At 42.6% G+C, this 26058-nt stretch overlaps 1 protein-coding gene across 17 annotated transcripts in view; it reads right to left on the reverse strand.

Annotated features, from left to right (window-relative positions):
- SYNE1 (spectrin repeat containing nuclear envelope protein 1) overlaps positions 1–25494 on the reverse strand; it is a 463289-nt gene extending 437795 nt beyond the window's left edge. For 10 of the 17 annotated variants that reach the window (XM_084774498.1, XM_084774499.1, XM_084774486.1 and 7 more), the window contains exon 1: positions 2067–2193. In XM_084774498.1, the coding sequence (XP_084630624.1) occupies positions 2067–2178 (112 nt within the window). In that variant the 5' untranslated portion in view covers positions 2179–2193. Of the gene's footprint in view, positions 1–2066; positions 2194–16115; positions 16392–25196 lie in introns of those variants that run through there. The other 7 variants (XM_084774487.1, XM_084774489.1, XM_084774503.1 and 4 more) reach the window with 2 other exon arrangements.
- Between the last annotated feature and the right edge of the window lie 564 nt (positions 25495–26058).

The following is a 26058-nucleotide window of genomic DNA, read 5'->3' on the forward strand; positions in this document are numbered from 1 at the left end:
ACCTTACTTGGGTACACGTTCAAATGGGGCTGAAGCATCTGTGGACTTCAGGCTAAAAGAAGGAGTCTGCCAATAAAAATGATTACATGTGGGGCTGGAGAGATGGCTCGGCCACTAGACGCACTTTGCTGCTCTTGCAGAGGACCCAGGTTTGGTTCTCAGCACCCACAACTGTCCAGTTCTCCATGAGTACCCTTACAGAAGTGCAGCCAAAACCCTCATATGCGTAAAATAAAAATAAATATAGCTTTAAAAGCTATGGTATGCTTGCCAGAAGGAGGAAGGTGGCTGTCAGCATCTTTCCCCTGTCTATTCAAGACCTCATACAACTTCTTATTTCCATTTACAGAAAAGATGAGAGCCGTTTACCCTACTTGCCTGCCCAGCACATGGTAGTTGAGGGCATTTTTCACCACTTTATCTTGCTCTAGATGCTGTGTTTTGCATAACGACTAAATTCAGCTTTATGGTGCTACAATATCCTGCCGAACTCTATTTGTGTGTTTTAAATGAGGTGCTGGCAGGTCCTGCCCTCGGACACAGAGGACTCATTCTGAGGAAAAGAAAAGGGAGTGTCGGATCCCAGCAGGGTTTCCCTTCGGCCCTTCCCTGAGGTTGGGCACTGATGCCAGGAGGTTCTGTGCTTCTGGGGTTAGTAGTTTGGGCACTTGAGGAAAAGAGTTGGGGACTTAACTAGAAAACAGTCCACAATAATGGAAAAATGACCCAATTTACTGTGACTGTTTAAGTCACAAACATTACCATGGTCAGGGTACTATGATCTTGTACTCTCAGTTGTTTACATGATTATAAAACTAATTCTCAAAAAGTATAAAAATGTATTTCTTAAAGGAAAATTCAAATCAGAAAGAAAATATAGTAAAAATGGCCAGATTTATTTGTAATATATAATTGATATCAAAACAAAGGCATTTCATTTATAAGATGGAATCTTACCCAATATTCAGTTACTCAGTGACAGTATAGATTTATATTTATTGATGATGCATGAAGCTGTGTCTATGTACTGCTTTCTACAAATGTCCTAGATTATAAAGCAGTATTCATACCATAAATTAATTTTTGAACATCTTTCTTTTTTATTAATTCATAAATTAATTTTTATGCATAACCATTAGAGGCACTATTCAACAAAATATATTCACCTGTCTATGCATCTAGTCTCTACCTCTCTATCTAGTTGTGGGGGGCAGATTTATCACTTTTTATTATTTTAATTGGATATATTTATTTTATTGGCTTATATTATTTTATTATATTATATGATTGATTGGATCTTAGGAAATTTGAGTTAGAATAAGTGTTTATTTCTTCTTTTAAGAGGGGAAATGAATCCCTATCCCCCTTTTAAGGCATAGAGGACAGCAAAGTGGTTCTACAGGGTCCTGGTTGTCCTTGATGCTGAGACATGTAGTTATGTTCTGCACCAATAATCTGACCTACATCAGGAGCTATTTTGGATAAGAGGAAATAGTTATATTTATCAAACATCTAAAGGCTCACATTAGCGAGCGGCCGATTATAAAGTGGCTTTGCAGAGAAGAACTGCATTCTGACTCTTTAGTGGCTACTTAGGCTCAGGAGGTGTTTCCACTAATATGCTTGACTTTTGAGTATCAACAACTGAGCCACTTAAAGCCAATTTCTCATTAAAACTATGAAGATAGTTTTCCAGGAAGAAAGTTGCCTGTAGAGTGTGAAGCATACAAATAGCATTACTTTTCTGAGTATAGATCCTTAAATTTATTTTTATAGCTGTGATTAAGGATTTACACTTTCATAAATTTTAAAAGATCATCCCCCCTGGAAATATAGATTATATGTAATAAATGCAATATATTCATTAATATACTATCTTGTTTTAAATTAAATGAGCAAAGTACGACATTCAGTAGCCCATATCTTCCCAAGTCAAAAGTTAAATATTATAAGTGATATTTACTAATTGCTATTCTCAAAGGTTGTACACACAGAATAAAAGCCAGCATCCCCCAGCATAATGAAGACTAGGTTAACGTTACAAATCTGTAGTATAAATATCTCACCGATGCGCCACAGGGAAGGAAGTGAGCAGCTTTCATCCTCCGCATTCAGTCTATGGCTTGGCAGGGCTTGAGGGGACACAAGCCAGCTTGCTGCCTGCAACCCCATGGCCATCTGGAGTGTGACAGGGAAGGAACTCATTGGCAGTTCTGTCAGACTGTGGCCTAGTTCCTAACAGTGGAAAGAGCCAGCCCAGCACCTACACAGGGGGGATCTGCCCAGCACAAGCCAGAGAGACGCTGAGTTTGTAAGGATCTTGGATGACCATACAGAAGTGCTCGGGTCCTTGCACTTTCTGGAGAGACTTCTCACAGGCAAAATTGTCATTACAATCACCCCAAAGGCCAAGGTCCTGAGGGGTCAGGAAACAGCAAGCAGTGCAGTGTCAGAGTTGGAGCTCCAAGGTTGGACTGGATCTCAAACACTGAGGCTTTTCCATATGTGATGTGAAGGAGGGAATGTGCTCACTTGCCTCCCATAGCTGCCTTTTATAAACCAAGATCACACAGGCAGGAAGAAACAAATCCGACGCTCAGCGAAGCTTTCCAGAGGAAAGGTGTTAGATAAACTCCAGACAATAGTAACCAGCTCAAGTGGCAAACAGAGTGAACGGGAACTTTAAAGAAACTTGTCATTTTGCACAGCCCTGCTAAAAGCTGGAGTTAAAAACTACTAGAAGTTAAAGATTTGATCGCTCTGCTCTGTGTCTCATTATCTTGTTCTGTCTCAATCTTTACCTCTGTTCTGCTTCTGGTACTCTTTAAAGGCACACAGTGAATGAGATGGTTTAATATGCATTCAGTAAGTGTCCAGAGGGCTGGAGAGATGGGTCAACAGATCAAGACACTTGCCTCCAAGGCTGAGAACCAGAGCTCAGTCCCCAGGATCTATTTGGTGGGAAGAGAAAACTGACCGCTGAAAGTTGTCCCCTAACCTCTACATGTATGCTGTGTGTGTAAACCCACGCGCACGCACACACACACACACACACGTGCGCGCGCGCGTGTGTGCGCGCGCATAAATAAAATGTAAATATATATATTTAGGAAACATTTGCCATATTTTGCAAATTGAAAAAGATACTAGGTATGGGTGAATTAAGGTAAAGGTCAAGAATCTCAACCAGGCTGAAGCAGGAGAATCATAGTTTAAGTCTAGCTTGGCTGGGCCACATAGGAAAAAGCAAACAAAACAAACACCCATGTCAGATGCACAAATTCCTACAGAGGCATTGGCTGTGTCTTAAGGGATGTGTAATATGTCCTAATTGCTAGTTCCATAGCTTGAGGTTGACTGGCCTCCAAGTGGCCCTGTGTTTAAGGAACATCCCTGGGAAATATGGTGATCTCATAGAATGCAAATCTTGGAAGGGTTGTATGACATGAGGACATGTCCTCAGGTGTCATTGTAGGACCCTAGTCAATCCCACTTCTCTTTACTGTCTGCAGTTGGCATGACTGTATTCACCTCCACCATCATGAGAGTCCCAAAGCGATGGGGCTACTTAATCTTGTAGTGGATCTTGATCTCCAAAACTGTGAGTCAAAAATAAACCTTTCCTCTCTAAAATGATATTGTTTCAGGTATTTCGATGTAGTAATCGAAAATTAATATGATGGGTAAAGTTCACAAATTTACATCAGTGAAGCACACACTATCAGTCTTGTTTTTCAACCATATAATTATCACAAATACATCTGGAGGCAGGAAGAGTAATTGCTCATTTATCATCATGATTAATCGGTTTGACCTAAATGTTTTGGTAGGAAACAGGATATTAAAATAATTAACATTCAAAAGCTAAACAGGCTGGTTTTTTTAAAAAGAGAAGAATATAATTATGATCATTGGCAATTTTGTAACTATAGAGACAGGCTATATAGGTTCTAGCCTTATTTTGCTTTAACTAAATATATGGTTTTACATTAAGCAGTCTCAGAAACCTGAACTATTTATCTTTACAAAATGAGAATTAGACAAGCTAATCTTTATCACTTCAAATCATGAAACTGTATCCCCCTCAAAACAATTACATTCCAGTGGTGGCCCCCAATACATTGTGAAAAAATACACATCATGCCTATAAATCAGGCAAATTGCTCAAAGTTTAATTCTTAATATAATGGCTCAGCCTCCAACATCTTGCTGTATAATTCAAAGTTGTAGGCTTAAGTGAATCCCTCAGCCTCCTGAGTAGTAATGACCACAGGAGGTCTAAACTATCATGTCCCATTTCAAACATGCATAATACTAAAGAGAGTATGATGAGATTACTATCACCATAATAAGCCTAAAGAGCAATCTACAGAGCACTAAGGCATGAATCTATGAGTAGCGTTACCCCCAATGTACACAAAGGCCGATGCCCTTTAATATCTAGTAAGGACCTTGGTCACTCACTCCACTGATCAAGAAATTAGTTATTCCACCTCAAAAATAAAAACACTAAATTGTGAACTCTAAGATTCTATTTAAAAGCACATACCAAAAAGAGGAAAAAATATATGAAGTTTCAAAACACACCAGAGGTAGCAGTTCTTCTTTGTTGAAGTAGGGTCATGGTGGAGCTAGCAATTATTAGGAAGAGAAGTCATCACACAAATGGGATGTACTTCATAGAATACCTTCACAAAACCAAACAGTGTTACAGAGTATTGTCTTAGTCTAGAAAGACCATGTTTCCTGTTAAGTAGGAGTCCACAGTCAGCAGGTGAATGAGCCACCAGCATCATTAGTGCACAGCGCAGAGGAATGCCAGGCTAACTTGTTCATACCATGTAAAAGCCATGAAACTTGGCAAAGACTTCTCACCTTATCATTTGGAAATCCAAGACCCATGCACTCTGTAGGGATTTTTCACAACTTTGCTGAATGAGATAAAGTCAGAAAAAAAGAAAAAAACTACAAATCTCAACACTTTTTTTTTTTTGGATGTAGGGTCTCATATAGTTCAGGCTGTCCTGGAACTTACTATGTAGCTGAAGATGATCTTTAACTCCTAATTTTCCTGCTTCTACTTCCTGAGTGCGAGCATTACAGGTATGGGGAACCTGATTCAGTGCTGGGGACCAAACCCAGGGCTTCCTACATGTGGGCCAGGCCTCTAACCACTAAGCTATATCCCCTACCCAATTTATCTTTTTTTTTAGTTCTCATGACTTTTTATTATATATTTTTTACTTTATATATACATTTACATTATTACACATATATACAATAAACTATCTACAACAAGAAAAACCATGAAACAATCAGGAATTATATAAAGGTTATATTCTTAGGGTTTTGGCTATTTGTATTTGGCATCCTTGAAGAAAACATCTTTCCTATCTTGGTGCTTCTAAAATTCTGAATGTAAATCAATATCTAACATCTCTCATCTCTACCAACTTAAAATATCTATCTAGACCTAAATGCCAACTGGATACAAGAAATAGAAGAGAGAATCTCAAATGTGGAAGATATGATTGAAGTTATTGATACATCAATCAAAGAAAATGTTAAAACTAAAAAGTTCCTGACACAAAACACCCAAGAAATCTGGGACACTATAATAAGACCAAATCAAAGAATAGGAATAGAAGAATGAGAAGACTCCAAGTTCCAAGGCCCAGAAAACATTTTCAACAAAATCACAGAAGAAAACTTCCCCAACCTAAAGAAAGAAGTGCCCATTAATATACAAGAAGCCTACAGAACTCCAAATAGGTTTGCCCAGAAAAGAAAAACTGCCACAAAATAATCAAAACATTAAACGTACAGAACAAAGAAAGAATATTAAAAGCTGCAAGAGAAAAAGGTCAAGTCACACATAAAGGCAAACCAATCAGAATTATACCTGACTTTCTCAACCAAGACTATGAAAGCTAGAAAGGCCTGGATGGATGTCATGCAACATTAAGTGACCACAGATGCCAACACAGACTATCGTACCCAGAAAAGCTCTCACCATAGATAGAGAAAACAAGATATTCCATGATAAAACCAAGTTTAATCAGTACCTAGCCACAAATCCAGTCCTACAGAAGGTACTAGAAGGAAAACACCAACTCAAAGAGGCTAACTATACCCAGGAAAACACAGGAAATAAATAACTCCACATCCACAAATCCAAAAGAAAGGAAACACACACACACACACATACACACACACTCTACCACCACCAACATTAAAATAAAAGGAACTAACAGCCACTGGTCATTAGTATCTTTTTAATATAGCAGTTGTTACAAAATTGACTACTGTATTACTAATTGTAGGAACGGAAAAAAAGGGATGTAATCAGTGTGTGTATGTCTAGAAAATAAAATAATGGCTACTTTATAATAATTCATCATGTTCATTGGATATAACCTAAATATTTTGGGTATTAAACAATAATACTCAAAATGATTTTTGCTTCTGAAGAAAGACACAGGCAATTTTCAGCTGACTAAGTGGTCATGGATTTGCTTTTATGGTTGGTTATTTGTACTCTGAAAGGTTAGGCCATCAATAATCCCAGGGACTATTCAGTCCTTGGTGCGTTTGGCTCATTTTACTCAAGGATTAGCTGTGAGTTCAGCCATGAGCTGAGATGCAGACAAGAGGCTGTCCCCTCACTCCTCTTCCATGTAGAACCAATTTCTGGATCATCTAGATTCAAGCAGCTCTTAGTAGTTTGTTTCGCCTCCTCATTCTTCCCCACCTCAACCTGGACATCCTAGAATTCCCAGGACCACAAGCCCTACAGAGCAACATCTCCTTGGGCTGGCTTCACGGCCGTGCAAGCTGAGTCGCACAACAGTGCCCTGCATCTGTGGGCTGCCCCCAAGCCTGCGCCACGCCACATATAAAATCAGTCTTAGTGATTAAATGAAGGAGTTCAGTGTTTGGCTTGCTCTTCTAGACCAGCGATTCTCAACCTGTGGGTCACAAGCCCCACAGGGGTCGCATAACACATGTGCTGCGTATCAGATTTTTACAACACGATTCATAACAGCAGCAAGATTACAGTTAGGAAGTATTAGGAATAATTTTATGGTTGGGCATCAATACAACATGGCAAATGAAATTAAAGGGTCAAGGCAATAGGAACATTGAGAACTATTGCCCAAGATACTGAACTTATATAACTACAGTGGTCCCAGTCTGTGAAGACCCTGGTATCAGGAACAAGTCAGCAAGCTCAAAGCAGTGTGGACCACTGTAAGGATATCTTATTTTCTTAGAGTTCCTCAGCGACTTAGAACCATGTTGGTGCCCATCGACACCTTGGTTTCTCCGTTCACAGCCTTAGAACTCTATTTGCTCATTTGCAAAGTAAGATATGAAAGCATGACTTTTAATTCCACTTCCCATGTAAGTAACCAGAAGAGCTTACGTAGAAGTAAAAGGCTATGCTTCATAAGAGCAAGATGTGTTCAGGAAGCCGAGGCAGATGGTCACACAAATGCAAGACAAGCTTAGGCTACATAGCAAGATCCTATCTCAAAATTAGTAATAATAATAATGATTATAATGATGATGATGGTGGTAATAATAATAATAACAAAAGAAGAAAATGAGTAATCTTCAACTCTGAGTTTAAAAAAAAAAACCACACCAGAAAATAATCTAGGCAGTTTTCCCATGTGCTCAATGTGTGCAATTATACCTATCCATTTTGTGGAAATGTATGGACTCATTCACTCATCAAATTTGTACTCACCCATCATCATATCTGTTGCTATTAACCAATTCTTTGATAATTATCTTCTCATTGCTGTGCCCTAAGCATAGGCGTTCTGAGCTTTTTTAAATGTTTGTATTGAGAGGACCTGGACTCAATGGATAGCCATGAAATATTTGTCAAATGCATAAACATGCAGCTGAGAAGACTGAGCCATCAACTGACACCATATTTACGGCAAAAAAACAAAAACAAAAACAAACCAGAAAATTGGTCTCAGAAGCTGAATCATCTACTCTGGAGTTTTTCAAACTCAACAAACATAGATAAAGGAGCAAGCCCCTATAGACTGGCACATCAGATGCTTTAACATAAAAAATTGTTTTAAGTGGACCATGAAAAGAGAATGTCTTATTCTGACTGGACATACTCAGTATTTGCATTTCCCAGAGGGATAGCTGAGCTGCGCCCTGAAGCCTAGGAAAGAAAGACTGGTGGAGAAAGGGGATGACATGAAAAAATAAGTGAGCTCGAGGCTCCACTAGAAAGAAGCTAGGAGTGAAGCTTCATATGCAGAGGTGAATAAAAAGGAAGGGAGGTGGTCAGTAGGAGCCAGATGATGAAGATCCATTTTATCAAGATGCAATGAGCTGACCCAGGCTTTCAAATAAGGAAAAGGAACAGAATGGAATTGAGCTGTGAACAACCCATTGCTACAGTACCCAGGGTAGTGCCTAGCCAGGCTCCCTGTCTCTGGCAGTACTGTCAGAGTTCCACTTTTCTACTGCCTACCCAAGCAGTGCAAGCCGGTCTCACTTGAATCTAGATAAAATGAGATAATCTGAGAGAAGTCTGAAAAAGAAGACGATCTGAAGATGCTGGCTGCAAACGTGTGGTTAGAGAAATTCTTGGCAAGATGAACCGCTGTGGCTCACAACCGTGTAAGAGCATGTATAACCACAAACAAAGCCAAACGGCAGAAACAACTGAGATAAATGCTGGAAATTGTGGGACTCTTCCCAAGTCAGTGAACTCGTCAACACAACAACAAAGAATAAGCCTATAAAAGGGCTTGCCCATCACATGAACAACCTTGCCGAGTCCTCTGATGAGAAAGGAAGTGAACAAATGTGGGTGGTTGCAAAACTCAAGGTAAACCCTTTTTAACATGGGTGGAGACCAGTGTTTACTAAACACAGAAGATTAATATCAGAAGAGGAAGGAATTGTTTTTAATCTAAGAGGTCATTGTGAACAATAGGGAAAAGAAAAAAAAACAGAAATTAAGGTAGAAACTACTTTTAAAATAGTTAAGGAAACTTCACTACACCCAAATTCTGTCATACGTAGACCAAAGTCATACATAGATCATTTGATCTGTCTGGTCCCAGATCCAGCACCAACTTCTTTCATGTCTCTATTTATTTATTTGAGAAAACAAAACCATATTGTTGGCCTGTCTTCAGCCTTTTTAAATGTCTGTCTGTATTCTTACCATAGTGACTCAATTGTTCAAAATAAAATAGTGCATGGCTAATTAAATATCAATGAATAGCAATTGTTTAAATTGTGGATTATCTTTCAAAGGATGAAAAAAATGATATTTATGTATTTAGATGTGAATATACACAGGGGAAAAAAATTTAATTCTTTATCAGCCCCATTCTGAAAGAAGACAGGAGACAATACCCTGAGAGGTAAACTTTTTATTGTTGTTAAATCTCATAAGAGTTGTGACACCCCTTTTTTTTTTCTCTTTCTTTATAGCTAGCTGATCCCTTATACATTTTTGAAAATCTGAAGTCAGTGGTCATCTGTGGGGCTTTTCTTTATCATACAGAGGGCATTCCAAGGTTCGGGTCAGACCCGTGAAAGGCAGGCTTGAAGAGCTACCACCATAGCGACTGATTAGAGTTTTCCCAAACACAAACACAGTTCTGCCAATTTAACGGCACTGCTTTTGGGGAGGGGAAATCCTGTACTTCTGACAGTGTTTCAGCTATTCCAAAAGACACATGACATCATACCCTCTCTTCCCTGCCCATGAAGCTGGACCTTAAATGAGACAAATAAACAATGACAGATTCTAAAAAAGCAATGTCACCTACTGCATAACAGTATGTGAGAATAATCTGGAAAAATAAGGAGGGCAAGTGAAGATCTATGAAAGGAAGAGATGTAAGGAAAGACATAGAAAGAATGTGACAGCCCCATCCAGGTATCTGAAAACAACAAGTGTAGCACTGGTCCCATGAGAACTATATTTAGTTCCAAGCAGGAAACCAAACTCCATAAAGACAGAACACTGAATAGACTAGATCATGGAAGTAGTTGAAGAAAGGGAACAAGACAGGAGAGGGAACTCAGGGAGAAATGAGGGTGGAGATCAGACCTCGGCAGAGAGGGGGGCGGGAGGACAGTGAGCCTGCAGAGAGAAGAGAAACCATGGGCGGAGGCATCTCTGTGACAAGGTGGAGACACAGGACAGGGTAAGAACCTGGGAGGATATGGGGGTGACTCTAGCTGAGATTCCTAGTAGCAGGGGTTATGAGGATTGAAGAGGACACCCTCTAACTAGACAGAACTCCTAGTGGAGGGAGGGGAACACCAATCAGCCCATAAAACTTTGACCCAAAATTTACCCAAGCTTCAAGATGTGCAGGGATAAAGATAGAGCAGAGATTGAGGGACTATCCAACCAACACCTGGCCCAACCTGAGATCTATTACATGGGAGAGAGCCAACCCCTGACACTATTAACAATACTCTGCTATGCTTGCAGACAGGAGCCTAACATGGCTGTCCTCTGAGAGGCTCCACCCAGCAGAGGTTTGAATCAGATGCTGTGACTCATGGCCAAACATTGAGCTAAACATAGGGACTCTTGTGGAAATGTGAGGATTGGGCAAAAAGGACCTGGAGGTGACAGGAACGCCACAAGAAGACCAACAGAACCAACTAACCAGGGCCCACAGGGGTTTGTAGAGACTGAAGCACCAACAAAGAACGAGGCATAGACTGGACCAAGGCCCTCTACACAGATGCAGCAGATGGGCAACTCAGGCTTCGTGTGGGTCCCTAGGGAGGGGAGAAGGGGCTGTCTTTGACTTGGCTTGGACTCCCTTGCTTACTTGTTAATCACTCTTCCCCCACTCTGCTGGTGGGCCTGCCTTGCCAGGCCACATGAGAAGAGGACAAACTCAGTCTTGGTGCAATTTGATGAGCTGGGGAGTGGGGTGGAGGGGATCTCTTTTTCTGAGGAATAGGGGAGGAGGAGGGGGAAAGGGGGAGGAGAATGGGGCCAGGAGGAGAGAAAAGAGGGGGCTGCGATTGGGCTCACTTTACATCCCAATAACTTTGAAGAAAAGACTAAATCTTGTCTCCTATTTCCACTTAAACTCCACATAAAGTGCAGAATTTTATTTAAGATCTTAAGGAATTTCTCTTATTCAACAACTTCTGAGACTTTTGGAACCCCTTGCAGCCGTGAGCACAGCCATTCTTTGTTTTCCCAGCAATAATTTTGAGCTTTAGGATCATAAAAATGTACATACATAGGCCTGATAGCCAGTAGGTAAAACACATGCAGACATTTGTGTAGTGAACTTACAAAAAGGGACAGACATAAACATCAGTGACATTAAACACCACCAATTATTTCCTCTCTGACGTAGCCCCCAGCTTCTGTATCTCCTGTCTCTCAGTCTTCCTTTGATACTAGCTGCAGCATTTCAGTCTCCTATGTTGAACCCTTCCTGGGAAACGTGAGAGGCCTCTAAAATACAAGGTGTTCAAGATGAGCTTCAGAATTGTTTTTCTTACAACAGTTTCTTGTTATGAGAAAAAAAAATGAAGAGAGAGAGAGAGAGAGAGAGAGAGAGAGAGAGAGAGAGAGAGAGAAAGAGAGAGATACTCCCGTCACAGTGCTATAGTGTGCTAGAGGAGCTGAGAGCAAAGAGTGAGAATTTCTTATCCTATTGATGAAAAAGCATTCCCAGACACCTCTGTATTTAAGTTGGGATTTGAAGGTAACCGAGGTTCAGGAGCTCTGAGCTGAACTCATATCAGTGCCTCAGATAGCAGCATGCCTTCAGGGCATGGCTGAAACACAGGATGTGCAAGGGACCTAAAATGGCAAGCAGTTAAATGTGCTAAAATAGGGAAGCTAAGCAGTTGGCTGAGACTTTATTTGGCAGGTTGAGGAAATTATTTTATTTTCACGTGGATAAGAAGCTTTAAAAAGCCCATTGAAGATAACTCACAATTCACATAGAGGCATAAGCTGCGTTGGGATGTGTTGTTTTATAGGCCGTGGACACTGAAAGCGTTTAAACTACCTCAAGTGTGATGAAGGATTCCCATACCCTGTACAAGATTTATTTATGCACAAATAATTTATGATTCAATTTGATTTCTGTTTGAGCAGCTGACATAAAGCATTGGAGAACTTTTCTGGTTTGGGTTTTAACATTTCTTTTCTGTTTGATAGGCAGTACTTAGTAGGTCAGCAAAGACCCTGAAGGCCTGTGGCCTTCATGTAACAGGCGAGTGCAATTAGAAAGGCTGCATCCCAAAGCATTGCATGAGTATGGATACTTTAGTACGTAGGAAGGTACTGTGGATATACAAATATGCCCCAGACATCATAGTCCCAAAACAATCCACATACCTAAGTGGCAACAAAATAGAGTAACTCATTTGGGCAAGATGTGTGCTCTCAAAGGAAGAGGTTTTATGTTCAAAACCTTCTTATAACTGAAAACTAGTTCAGATTTTTTTTTAAGGGTAGATAAATTGGTATCCAATTTAAATAGTTTCTTCCATTGTTTATAAATGTCTTGACTAACTTTATCTTAAGGTCACCATTTAAGAGGTTACAGCCCATTCCTTTTGTTATCAAATATTCATTTGACTATGACTTTTCCAAAATATAGAGGAATGGCTCAAGTCTGTTCTAGTTTGAGATGTTGTCATATCACATTCATATAGGAAAAGACGGGACTCCAAAGTCTGCCTTCTGTATACATGGAATGACTTGGGCTTGGGTATTGCTTTGTGGTTGTATAAGAGGTGACATTGGGTGAAAGTAATAAAGGATATATTTTAATATCTCAAAGAATTATAAAAAAGAATCAGAAACTTCCCAAGTTCCTCATTGCCTGTATTATGTGCATGTTTCCTCATTTTCAATAGCAAGAAAGTGAGTTTTTTCATTTTTTATTATTTTATTCTACTTTCCAATAAAGTATTTTGTTAGTTTGATGCTTCATTTTAGTGGGTTTAGGAAAAAAACCCAAAATTTAAATTACTCATAATTGTTTTGTTTGGTTTTGGGTTTTTTTTTTCCAAGACGGGGTTTCTCTGTGTATCCTTGGCTATCTTGGATTCCCATTGTAGACCAGGGTGGCCTCAAACTCATAGAGTTCCTCCTGCCTCTGCCTCCCCAAGTGCTGAGATTGCAGGCATGGGGCGCCAAGCCTGGCATCATTTTGCTTTTTTTTTTTTTACACACACCCCCGACCTTTTTTTGTTACATGGTCTAATATTCCAGCCTAGCTCATCTGGGACCCTCAAGCCTCCTGCTTCATCCTCCTGAAGTAGGTACCACCAATGCTGGTTTAACACCACCCACTTATGAAACCGCTTTCTGTATGTGGTTTAGCATGCTGAGTCCCAACTGTTGTTTATTGGCACTAGTTCTGTAAGAGTCTACTGATGTCACCCTGTTGCTGACATATTTATCCAGAAATCCATGAGATTCGACATTTTCAAATAAGAGAGAAGTACTTCAGAAAAATCAACACGTATTGTAAATAAATGTGACTCAGAGGCACTATGAAAAATCTTTAAAATACAGTCTATGCCTGTAAAAATATTTGTAAACAAAAGGGTTGAGACATTTTTTAAGTATACCCAAAGTAACCCCAGAAGCCTCTATTAAGGTGTCTCCTCAGCATTCAAAATATACATAGACATATATGATACATACACTAATTTTATACATTTAAATGTTTAGATGTCTATGTTATATAATATCTGCCCATGTTTTTCTTTTAAGCTTAGATTGAAATTGATGGCCTAAGTTATAGAACAGTTATTTTTTTTCTGAAGAGCAAATGAACTCTGCAATGCAGTCTGACTGCTCATCCATAATGCAGGATCCCAGCCTAAAACATTAGCCTCAGACAAGCACAAATATTGGCAAAGGTGAGAGATTGAACTGCTACAGTAGCAGCAGAGCAATGTCACAGTCTCTGTGTGCACTGTGAATTCTGAAAGCTGGGGCTACAAATTGAAAGAGAAAACAGTCAACAACGTAGCTGTAGATAAAGCAGGCAAGAGAGTAGGGCCAGGGTGCCACTGTTGGAAGAAAGCCCCTTCCTCTTTAGTTCTGATTCTGAAGTGAAAATAAAATCTGTTTGGAGATTTGGGCAATGAAAATGGAGGTTGGAAAAACTGTCCTTATGAATTTCTAACTTTGAAACCAGCAAACCCAACCCTATTTAAATTAGTACAAGTTCATCTCTCCTCAAATTAATATCTTTGTTCATCTTAATTTTCTGGCCAATAATGCCAGTCTGCTCTTTATGAGGGTGTTGGTGGCTCAGCAGCAGGTTCCAGTGAGTAAGCAAGGCTTCTGAGTCCCCCTGGCAGATGAGTCTTCTCCTTTGCCTGAGGGCTAACCCCTTGTGGATGCGAAGCGTCTTAAGGATGCACAATGAGAACAGAAAATGCTCCTTGCTGCCTGAATCAGCAGAACTGACCCAGCAGATCAATGTAGTAGCCGACTCTGGCACTATCACTTTCGCTTCCTGCCCTCTCTTCTTTGTCGAGGTCAGTTAGAGGTGACACTCTGCAGCAGACCCCACAGCCCTGCCTGACAATCAGCGATATGCACAAGCTGGTCTACGCTTAGAGATGCTCTCTTCCTAAGTCTCAGGCTTCAGCATTCTAACCTTGTCAGACGGCCTGCTGACTTCCCGTAGCCTTGGTTACAAAGAAGAGTGACTTATATAGCCGCTCAGGTATATAACAAAATCACCAGCTTTACACGGCTCTGAATACCTAAGACTATTAATGATCACTAAAAAAAAAAAAAATCTAAACAATCAGAGAAACAAATCTGACACATTATCAAGCTATCTATGACCATCTGAACAATTCACTGTACTACATTGAAAGATCATATCACCAATTCTGTTGAATATACTTCATCCTTGAACACCACAGCACAGTCCTGGGAGGGTCCAAGAGTCAGGACCGTCTGCCTCCCAAAACTGTCCTGTGTTTTGCAAATGGGACCTGTAAATGCCGAGACATCAAGCCGACCTGGTGTGGAGTAGAATTGGGGTCTCCGCTCTCTTCCCTCCTCAACATGATTCTCATAAAAAGCAACTTTAAAAATAACATTATACATATATTTTTTAAAACCCAACATTAAAACATGAATACTCTTCAGTCCTGTTCACCCCCCCCCCCAAGCAAGGCATCTCTAATTAGGACTGCCATTCACCAAGGACAAGATGGAGGACGTGGAGTGCAACTGTCATCTGACCCTGAAGGAGTCTCTTCAAATCTTTCCACACCCTTTATTGCCAGTATTTAGTTTTAGCTGGAGAATTTCGCCTTTAACAAACTCATAGGTAAATCTTCCATGACCAAAACAAACTGCCTGCACATTTTGACAGGGTTAGGTTTCCTGTCTACCATTTGTAAATGACGCCACTAGGGCAGGATATGATTCAACAATCCCCACCCCCCCAGGCATATGGCAAAGGCATGTAGTCAAAGGAAGCAATCCTATCTACACAGACCAAGATGTACAAGTGAATTCTAAGATCACTGATGCTGAACAAAACCAATCAGAATTTTCAGTCTTTGGTGTTGGGGAGGCCGGAGGGGGGAGTCCATGTCTTATTTTCAGCACAGCTCTGTTGTTTTCGTGAACAAGGTTTTTAGAGGATTCTTCCAACAATAATCAGGAGAGAAGTCCAACTAATACTGACATCACAAATCAGTACAGACGGATAAGTTCAAGATAAGGGGCCCTGATGGTGGAAGTTCTCAGGGAACCTGAGTCTTCGATTAGACATGGAGCCATTTGTGCAGCGTTGCCATGGCGACATTGTCAGTACAGCACTGGCATAACTGACTTTGCAAGTGGGCACTAAAGCAGGCACACAGTCACAATGAGCTATAGCTGTCTTTCCTTTCACATGACACACACGACATCTCAAGACGGCATAGACGTCTTAGAACTACTAAACTAAAAGACACCCAGTCTATTCTCCTCTTTGCTGGAACTCCATAAAGTTGAATGAAAGGCCAAGAAAACAGAAGATAGTCTGAGACAAACCAATCCTTCTTTTTGAGCATATTTAAAAACTGACTTTCTGGCTTACCTTGCAGCCTCTGCATCACGTTGGTGATGTCCCGATGGGACCTGGAAGATGCCCTTGAAGTTGCCATGGTTTTCCTTGTAGCATAGAAGCAACACCAAGTGACGATCCTCAATGTGGGGTATACTACACTGCTTCAGATAACATATGCAGTCTTGTCTACACCCATCGAGTCTCCGACATATCCAAAGCACTCACGGCGATCAGCGAGAAGATGCCATTCTCACAGGGCGAGCCACACGCTCTGCTCCTTTTGCCCTCTTAGGTAGACTCGAGAACCTGAAAAGCAAAGCAACAAAAAGTCACAATAAGAAAAATACCTACCTTACAGTGCAGAAGGAGAACATCCCTGATCCATTGCAGCATCTGAGTCACTATCAAACTAGTATAGAAAATGCTAGAAAGTTGAAAGCACTGAGCAAGTTCTAGGATTCCTATGGCGTGTATGGTAGGTTGAATGAGAAATGCTCTGATCATGTATACAGCATTTGAGACCCAGCTGGTGGGGCTATCTGGTAGGGTACAGAACCTTTACGAGGCAGAGAGTTAAAAAAATAAAATAAAATAAAAATAAAAAAAAGAAAAAGAAAAAAGAAAAAAAAAGAGCCGGGTGTGATGGTGCACGCCTTTAATCCCAGCACTCAGGAGGCAGAGGCAGGTGATCGCTGTGAGTTCGAGGCCAGCCTGGTCTACAAAAGCGAGTCTAGGACAGCCAAGGCTACACAGCGAAACCTTGTCCCAACCCCCCACCCCAAAGAGGCGGAGAGTTGCTGGAGGAAGAACATCCCTAAGGAGGGGCTTTGAGCATTAATAGCTTCCGCCCACTTTCTAATCCCTCTCTCTGCTTCCTGGTGTGGAAGGGATGTGATCTCCCTGTCCTACAGCTGCCAGCATGCTGTCCCCCAGTGGGAGACATCTTAGCTTATGCCTCTGGAACCACAAGCTAAAATAAGCCCCGCCCCTTATCTCCGGTTCCCTTTAATCCTGCTCTTTTGTCACAGCAACAGAAAAGGAACCAGCACAATACCCGATGAATTAGAAAGCAGGCTGCCTAAAATACATCAGATAGTGAAGTCTTGACATCGAGAAAAGTCCTGTGAACAAGCAATGCTCACTTGTACTGTTTTCCTTCTATTGTATGAATTTACCGATTTATAACTTACAATCTAAACGCTGAACTTTGTTTCTCATTGCTTAGACACCCTCCCCAAACACACACCTATGATATTTTAATTGCTTTACAAACATTTTTTTTTTGTTTCGTTTCATTGTACACTTTCCAAGAAGGGCATTGTGTCCTAACTTCTACTAACAATTTGATGAATTAACACAGCACAGTTAGGGCTGGGGTTAGCATGCTTCACTGGACTTCACTAGTAGAGTGCTTGCCTGCATGTGAACGGCCTTAGGTTTAATCCCCAGCACTGTCCGAGGGATCCTGATGTAGAAATGAGCAGTCCAGGCATGCAAGGTCATCATTGTCTCTGCGTATTTCTCAATGTCAAGACTTTACTATCTGACGTATTTTTGGCAGCCAACTTTTTATTTGATTTTATTTTGTCACACACTATATTAGTTCCTTTTCTTCTGCTGTGATAAAATGGCATGATTAAGAGGAACTTAAGGGAAAAAGGAAGGTTATGTTAGCTTAGGGTTCCAGAGCCATAAGCTAAAATGCATCTTAAGGGATGGTATGCTGCCAGGTGTAGGAAACAGAGAGATCACATTCCATTCACAAGGAGTTGGGTGGGTGGGTAAGGGGTGGGGGATGGGGGCTTTCAAAGCCAGCCTGGGGTATATGATTTATCTCAAAAAGTAAAACAAATAAGAAACCATATCAATATATAAATGATCTCATTCTAAATATGACTTCCAGATAATCTCATTTTTTAAGGTAAGAATGGACCTGGCTTAGTTTTTCCTTGCCAGTACAGATTCTAAAGTAAATAGCAAGAGTGGGATGAGGTGAGTTAACTGGACAGGACATCATCCTTCTAATTCCTCTCTCAACTCTCTGCTTTGCTGGTGCAACTGATCCCTCTCATTTGGGGTGGTGAAAAAGAGGGAGGCAAGTAGCTAGTGAAACCATGACATTGGGAAATGTACTGTGAACAAGGTTTCCTAACCCTGGGGAAAGCGGAACAAAGTCTTGCTATGAACAGGATAATTAGAAAGAAGAGTAATGCCTCCAGGGACAGATGCTGAAGGAGGGTTATACCGAGGCCTGTGTGCAGCTGATCTTTATGCTAAGTCACACCCCGTACCTCCAGCAGAGGATGCTGATGGAGAAAATAAGGAATGCACTTGGGAGGGAAAGGACAATGGGCAAGTCAAAAGTCTAAAGCAAGCACAACACACACACACACACACACATACACACACATACACACATACACACACATACATATACATACACACACATACACACGCATACACACATGCACGGGATGTTCCATTTGACTGAAGAAAAAATACAGTAAGAGGAATCTATATGTGTTGTACAAAGCAATGGAGGAATAGAGGAGTGGTTAAGTAATTAAACATAACGGCACACTGTTATTTATTTTGAGTGGCATTATAAGTACTCATCCATATTGGTCTCTGGTTGGAATGCTTCAATCCCATCTGCAAAAGCTTGGAAAACATTGACTCTGTGTGTTCACATATCAGAAGGGTGTAATGAAGCAGAAGGCCTCACTAACCTTCAGCTCAGGATACAGAGATGCACTGAGCGGGTTCCTGTGTTAGGGAGGCAGGGCCTACTGGAAAGAGTATGTGTGGGAAATAGACTCAGCCCTTGGCATCTTGTGGGTAGGAGAGGTACTATGCTGAGGGTGGATCTTCATCAGATGTGTAGGGGGAGAAATAGCCATGTATGTATATATGTGTATATGTAGGTAGGTAGGTGTAAATAACCATACATCATGACCTATTCCTTTACCTAATAACAGCCCATGTTTCCTGGCATTCCACCTGCCTACATACAAGAGCATCTATACCAGGCAGGCCAGAGGATGGATGAGAAGCATTTTGAGGGGCCTCACAATAACTCACTCCTTGTAGTGTTAGAAACTTGGGTTCCTCACATGCAAGGGTGGAACTCGGGGACCTCTCTCCCGGCCTACTCATCTATCTAGAATCTATCCTCCATGTTTGTATCTATCGACATCACTTATACATAGCACACAGTAGAGGTAAAGAAAAAAACGTGCTGAAATATGGCTCAGTACCAGGGCACATGCTTACTATGTGCAAGCCCCTAGTTTAATCCCAGACACTGAAAAAAAAAAACCAAAACAGAAATTTGTTTCAACACAGCTACCTCACACCAGTTCCTGACCAGCCCTAGAGTTCATAGATGCCTAAGACAGCTCCACACTTTCTATCCAAAACTGCAGAATTAAAGGGGTTTTCCCCCTGTAAATTATTGTATCAGCATGTTCCTATACATGTCTCAAAAAAGACTGATCTTAGAATCAGTTGATCCCACATCTCTCTGCTCATCTGTCCACGTGTGCCCAGCATTACTGCCACTGTAGAACTCACACATTCTGAAATCCTGAGCTCAGAGTTGAGACCACAAAGATAAATGTGGCACAGTACCTATTTTTTTGGGTGGTGAGGGTGTAGAACATAGTGAGAGGAGCAAGGTAGAAGAGACAATCTCTAAAAGCCCAGAAGTAAATATGGATGTAAAACTAGAGGGGTAGCCGGGTGTGGTGGCGCATGCCTCCTAATCTCAGCACTCAGGAGGCAGAGGCAGGTGAATCATTGTGAGTTCGAGGCCAGCCTGGTCTACAAAGCGAGTCCAGGACAGCCAAGGCTACACACAGAAACTCTGTCTCGAAAAACCAACCAACCAACAAACAAACAAACAAAAACTAGAGGGGTACATAAAATGAGGGCTATGTCAATCTTGGGGTTCTGGAATGATGTGCTGAGCAGGATTTGACATCTAAGCTAAGTCTGGGTGAATTGGATCAAGTGAAAAGATGAACTCTGCTTTGCAGGCTGCACCTAGCTTCAAGGAAGGCATCGGCATGAGGAACAGCGTGGTGCCTTGGCACTGAAACAGTGTGTTCTGGAGGAGGCAGGCTGATGGAAGGCCCTTCAGTCTGGACTCAGACATGTGGCTCTGAGAGACAGCAAGAAGCCATTAGGGGACCCTGGGCCAGAAATGAGAAGACTCAATTTAGAGTAACAACTACTGGCTCTTGTCTGCTTGATATTGGATTTCACGGGGCCCAAGCTGGCCTCGAACTTGATATGGAGCCGAGGATAACCTTGGACTTCTTATCCTCCTGTTCCCACCTCTTTAGTGCAGGGATTGTGGGTACACACTGCTATGCTTCATCTATGCCATTCGAGGGATCAAAATCAGAACTACATACATTTTGGGGGAAGCAGTTTACTAACTCAGCTACACCCCTCAATCTGGCTACTGTTTTCAAGGATATATTTGAGGTGGGGTAAGGTAGGAAGCTGGATGAGGAAGGGCATCTCAGGAATAAAGGAGGGAGCAGGATGGAAGAGACAATGAATAGGCAGACGATGCAGGAAATATGGAGGGAGCGAATTTACAAAACTTGGTCCAGAGTCGGCTAGGACCGAGGAGGTCTGGGATGGCTAAGAGAATAGGGCCTGGAGATATGCATTTCCAGGGCGGGGAAAAGGAAAGAAAGACTTGTCAGGAGCCGCTAAGGCTTCACGGTGCTATCAGTGATGCTCTGTGCATCCCCAGGGTCCCTTCCTATCATCTCTCCGTGAAAACCCCAAGCTGAAGAAAGCAACAGCATCACTAATTACGTAACCCAGGACCCATACGCCTAACCCCTTCCCCGGCTGGCCCCAGTGCATATTGCTCTGGCAGTGATAATCCATCTGAGGGTAAGTACGTGTTGGCTTGTGTGCAGCACACCGTAAGCTCGCTTCACTCTAGCGAGGCTGTGAGCCTCACTGATATAGGGACTGTGACCTGGTTTCTTTCTATCTTGCTGGGGATGGCGCCTAGAGATTGTGTATGTTTAAAACTGTGCCCTAGTCCTGGGACCTTAGCTTTTCTCACCTTTCTCTTTCAGCCATTGATACCAACTATATCCATGGGCACATGCTGGACATTAAATATTGGAGTTTTAAATTATTTAATCGAGTTCATAATATATTTTTGTGTGTCTGTAGGATGATACCCCTCACCAAACCCTTTCCTCTCTAACACACGAGTTGGGGCAATATCCTTCCCTTTTCTGGGCTAAGATAAACTATTTCGATTTCGTCATTTGCCTCTGCACAAACACCCGATATTGGGAAACCATGCTTTCTGTGCTTTTGGCTGATACAATAGGGACACACAATTAATAAGACATTTCAAGTTAATGAAACAGAAGTATAAGAAAGATACGGGGAGTTTGGAAGTACAAATTCTAAGTTTCACTTGGCACTGGCTGGAGGGGTAGTTTGGTAAGGATCTCATATGTGGAAGCTCTCAACAATGGTGTGTCAGAGAGAGCGAAGTTCACTATCTGGTGTCTCCCTCAACCACTCTCAGCCTTAGTTTCTGAGATGCCATCTCTCACTGAACCTCGAACCCATAGGGTAAATGTGGGACTGGGGCTATGACACTGTGACATGCCTTTCGCCTGCCCCATGTAAGGTCCTGGGTTCACCCCCAACACTGTTAAAATAAAAATGTAGGTAAATACGTAACATTTGGTATGAAGTTTCAACAAATCCCTGTGGGGTTTTTTTTCCTCTTTGCCTCATTTTCTTCTATCTAAACTAGGAAAAAAATCTCCCAGGTGTGCTTATTAAAGACAGCGTGAGTGACAGCCAGGCAACCAGGAACATGTGGGTCTCAGTCCTTTGAAGAGACTGGTCCTGCAGCAACAGACATGGCCATGAGCTATCCAAGCACATCACCGTGGGCAGATACAGAATTGCCATCATCTCACTTTGCTAGTGTTGTAAAGGTGGTTTTCAATAGATGCTGGAAACTGTGCGGCAATGGATGGAGGCATGGGAGATAAGGCTAACTTATTGGGATGGGCAGGAAGGACAACAGTGGGTTGTATGCCAATTGACAAGGCAGCTCCTGTCCCATCTTCAAGTCTTCTCAGAAACTACTCAGAGTCGGTGTAGCTGAGTAGACCTACCATAGCACACAGAGGAGTAAGATCCATGTGTTTATTAGTTCACAAAAATATGGGATAAGAGACTATTTGTGAGGGATGGTAGTAGAAAATTCAGTGAGTCCCTGTAGTGACAGAGGCAGACACGCCTCTCTTAGTGCTTAGGTAGCAGAGCAGGAGATGACATAAACATCAAAGCAGGGTGGCTTTGTGAAGTTGCCGCCTAGGTCAACATGGGAACAGCCACCATCTGTTGTACTGACGCCACAGGGGCAGAGCAGGGGGCAGAGGCCCCTGAGCCTCTGGGATGTGGATTCTCCTAGCTTGAGTGGTTTTCTCCTCTCAACACTAGCACCTGTGGAAAGCCCAGTGGTGAGATGTCACAGTGTTCCTTTCCCAGGCTCTACTCAGAATACACAATATAGGCTACTCTGGCACTTTCTTGTTTGTGCAACTCAAAAAAAAAAAAAAAGAAAAAAAAAGAAAAGAAAAAGAAAAAGAATAAAAGAAAACTGAGGAAAGCAGAGGGGGAAATAGTACTGGACCACAGGGATTCAACCTCAGAGCAATATAAGTGGCATTTTCAGCACTAAGAGAAAATGGCAGAAAAGTCCAACCATTAACCAGGTATGATGTCACTAATTTACAAACTGAGGCCAAGCATTTAAGAAGGCTTACAACAGTAAAGTATGGCTATTAATTCAGTGTCTAAACATGAGGAGAAAAACAATGGTTTAAGTTGAAGTTATCTCATTCTCTTTTATATTTAAGTCTGTTTCTGGAATAAGTTCAAAACAACACACAATATTTAGTCCAATTATTTTTTTCTCTACCCGTCCATTAGTACTGATATGAATTAATAAACATTAAGATGGCTAAAACCAGAAAAGGACTCCCTTGGGTTAATAGAAGTATAATACTAATGTAGGCATGGGGTTGTCCGAAAAGTGCTGCTCATTATTCACAATTAAGAATGAGTTGGGATAGTAATAAGAAATGATAGTGTTCATAGAGAGAAAAAGGTATGAAAAAGAATCACAAGACGTCCCCCTCCCCCTGAAAACCAGTGTCACCATTCAAGCTTTGTGAATTTAAGCCTGCAGTATAGGTTGCACCCATTGCTACCCATCATCCTTATTCCTCACTTAGGGGTACACATGTATTTCACCCCTTGCTGAACATCAGCTCCGTTAGATTGGACCACAAGGAAGCATCGTATTTAAGAGAAAGATGTCCACACAGGCCAGGCTTGAGTCCTGCATAGCCAGTCCCAGGCAGGCTACTGGGTGTGGCATGTGGAGGTGGAGCTGTGAGCATGCTATCCACCTTGCCCTGCCCTGCGATGGGTTTGTTGGGTTCTGCTGGGTCCTACCTCCTCCTTGGAGGAAGCTGGGTAGACAGGGTGATTATGAGACTGCAGGACCCAGTAAGGTAGCAAGCAGCAAGCAGGAAGCAGCTCTAGAGGATCTTGAATAAGCCAACTAGCTTTTCCTGGACCTCACTCCCTAGGAGTAAAAGGGGACAATGGGGAGGTGAGGAAGCTAGCAGAGATACAAGTTTAAAAAGAGATACAGTTTAAAAAGATACAAGTGAGGCTGGAACCCCAGAGCTAAACAATTGTTTCTTAATGACTAACCCTGTCACAAGCAGTCTGAAGATTTTTCTTTATCTTCAACATGAAACATATTAAGTTAGTCATGACCTGGCACATTTTGTTCTTTGTCTGCCACAAAGTAATATAAACAGACATCAAGCACAAGAGAAATAGATGTGTGTTTTAGTTGAGTGTTCGGATGTCAGGGTCTTTTTAATCCACATTATTACACTTTTATCATGGAGAATAAATGGCCTCTCACAGAGAACAATCCTCATGACTCACAATTAAATCAGCATTTCATGGAGATGTAGGTCATATTAATAACCTTTGCTTGATTGAAAATTGTGTTTTCTATTTGCAAGGTCTGGCTCCTCCTCCTCTACCAAATGTTGACTTGAACATAGTCCATAGGCCAAGAAAAAATAAGTGGCCCTTAAGAAAATAGTGTGTGTGTGTGTGTGTGTGTGTGTGTGTGTGTGTAAAACATTCACAGAATAGTTTCAAATACAGAAAAGTTTTCCACCCCAAACTGAAAAAGCTAAAAAAAACAAAAAACAAAAACAAAAACAACAACAACGAAAAAAAAAAACCACGGTCCAGGCAGCTAAGGTTGCAAACTTAGGATGGATCTGACGCTGTGGGTCAGACCTGAACTTGGAGGATTCAGGACCAGCAAGCCCGACCTCCTTTCCCAGGGGAGTTTCTTTGCTATTAACTACTGCATTTTGCACTTCTGTTCTGCCCTTTGCGCTGCACCTGCCTCCCTGTGAACCGCCATTTCCCCGGACTCTTCCCTCAGAGGTGCAATGCCTCCCTGGAAAACCTCTATTTTTGGAGAGTAGATGGAAGTTATCTTGTCCTCTAGAGTAGGCTCCGCCTGGAAGCAATTGCACCCGGGGAGTTTCCTGGGCCTCCAAACAGTCTTCAAGCCTTAGGTTTCCCTCCCCCAACCCTTCCTAAAATAGTCTGGGGGTGGAGGAAGGGAGGATCCTAGAATTTGTTCAACGCCTTATATCTCGCATCTGATAGTAGCAACGGTGCGGACCATCATAATAAGAGAGCGGCTGCCTGTCGCTTGGGCATCTCTGGCGCCCAGGATACGTGCAGCAAGCGGAAATGACAACCCAGATAGCGGGTATTAATAGGAATGTGTACGTACTAGATGCAAAGAGGCTAGCCAACCTCCCTATCGCCTTCTCCAGGAGTGTCACACGCGTACACACACCGCTGTCACCCCCCCCCCCCCACCTTCCCTGAGGTTCGCGGCGCGTCAGCGCTCAAGCACAAACTTGCTGCAGTGTGTTGCTTTGCACCTGTCATGCCTCCTTCTCTCTCCTCTCCTTCTCTACCTTTGCAATTTACCTTGATCCGGCCTTGTTCACGTTCCAAGCTGCGAGGTGACGCGAGCAAACGCCTCCTCCCGGCTGCCTGCGGCTCCGAGTACCGTACGCGCTGCCGCCTGGCCTTGTAACTGGGGCTCTGGCGCTGTCTGCAGGGCTGTGAGAGCCAGGATGCCCCTGGTGACAGAGTACAACAATCCCAGCCCAGTGTGGGCCGGTGCTCCGGGCTGGCGCACAAGCACTGCTCTGCGCTGGCTGCTGGTGGCTGTGCCCTCCCTCCCCGCCTGGAGGATCCGTCCCTCCTCCAGGCTGCACACCAGGGGGTTAGGCCTCCCCCACCTCCCGCCCCCTGCAGCTGCTGCTCCTGTCGCCAGCGGAGGTCGCCTCAGCGGGTTCAAGCTCGGAGCACCCGCCCAGCACCTCCCCCTGCCCGCCACACCCCCTCCTCAGGCCCAGGATGTGCAGGTCACCACGCAGAGAGCTAGGGGCGGGGACCAGGAGACGCTTCACAGGCTTCCCCCCCACACCACCCCAATCTCTTAGAGAAGCTTGTGGCGACTTCTCTGACAGCCAGAGTCCTGTGACCCACTCTGCGCTAGCCTCCTTCAAGGGGCCCCCTTCCTGGGGGGCACGGTTGCCTCCGCAGCTTGGAGATGCTGCATCTTACTGGGTGCTAACTTTTGCTCACGTTTTCCACAGCACAATTGGCCTCAGAACAGAACTTGCCCGGAATGACCTGGCGGTTCCTGATGCTCCCAAGAAGGGCATGACGCAGTTTTAGGGACACAGGTGCTGCAGGCTCTCTGAATCTGTATCCTAGGGCATCCTAACTGCTGTCAAATCAACCATAGGGAGGACGCGGGGCGGGGGAGGGGAGAGACAGT

The sequence above is a fragment of the Acomys minous genome (assembly GCF_964271855.1).
Source record: "Acomys minous genome assembly, chromosome: 3".
In the NCBI taxonomy this organism is placed as follows: domain Eukaryota; kingdom Metazoa; phylum Chordata; class Mammalia; order Rodentia; family Muridae; genus Acomys; species Acomys minous.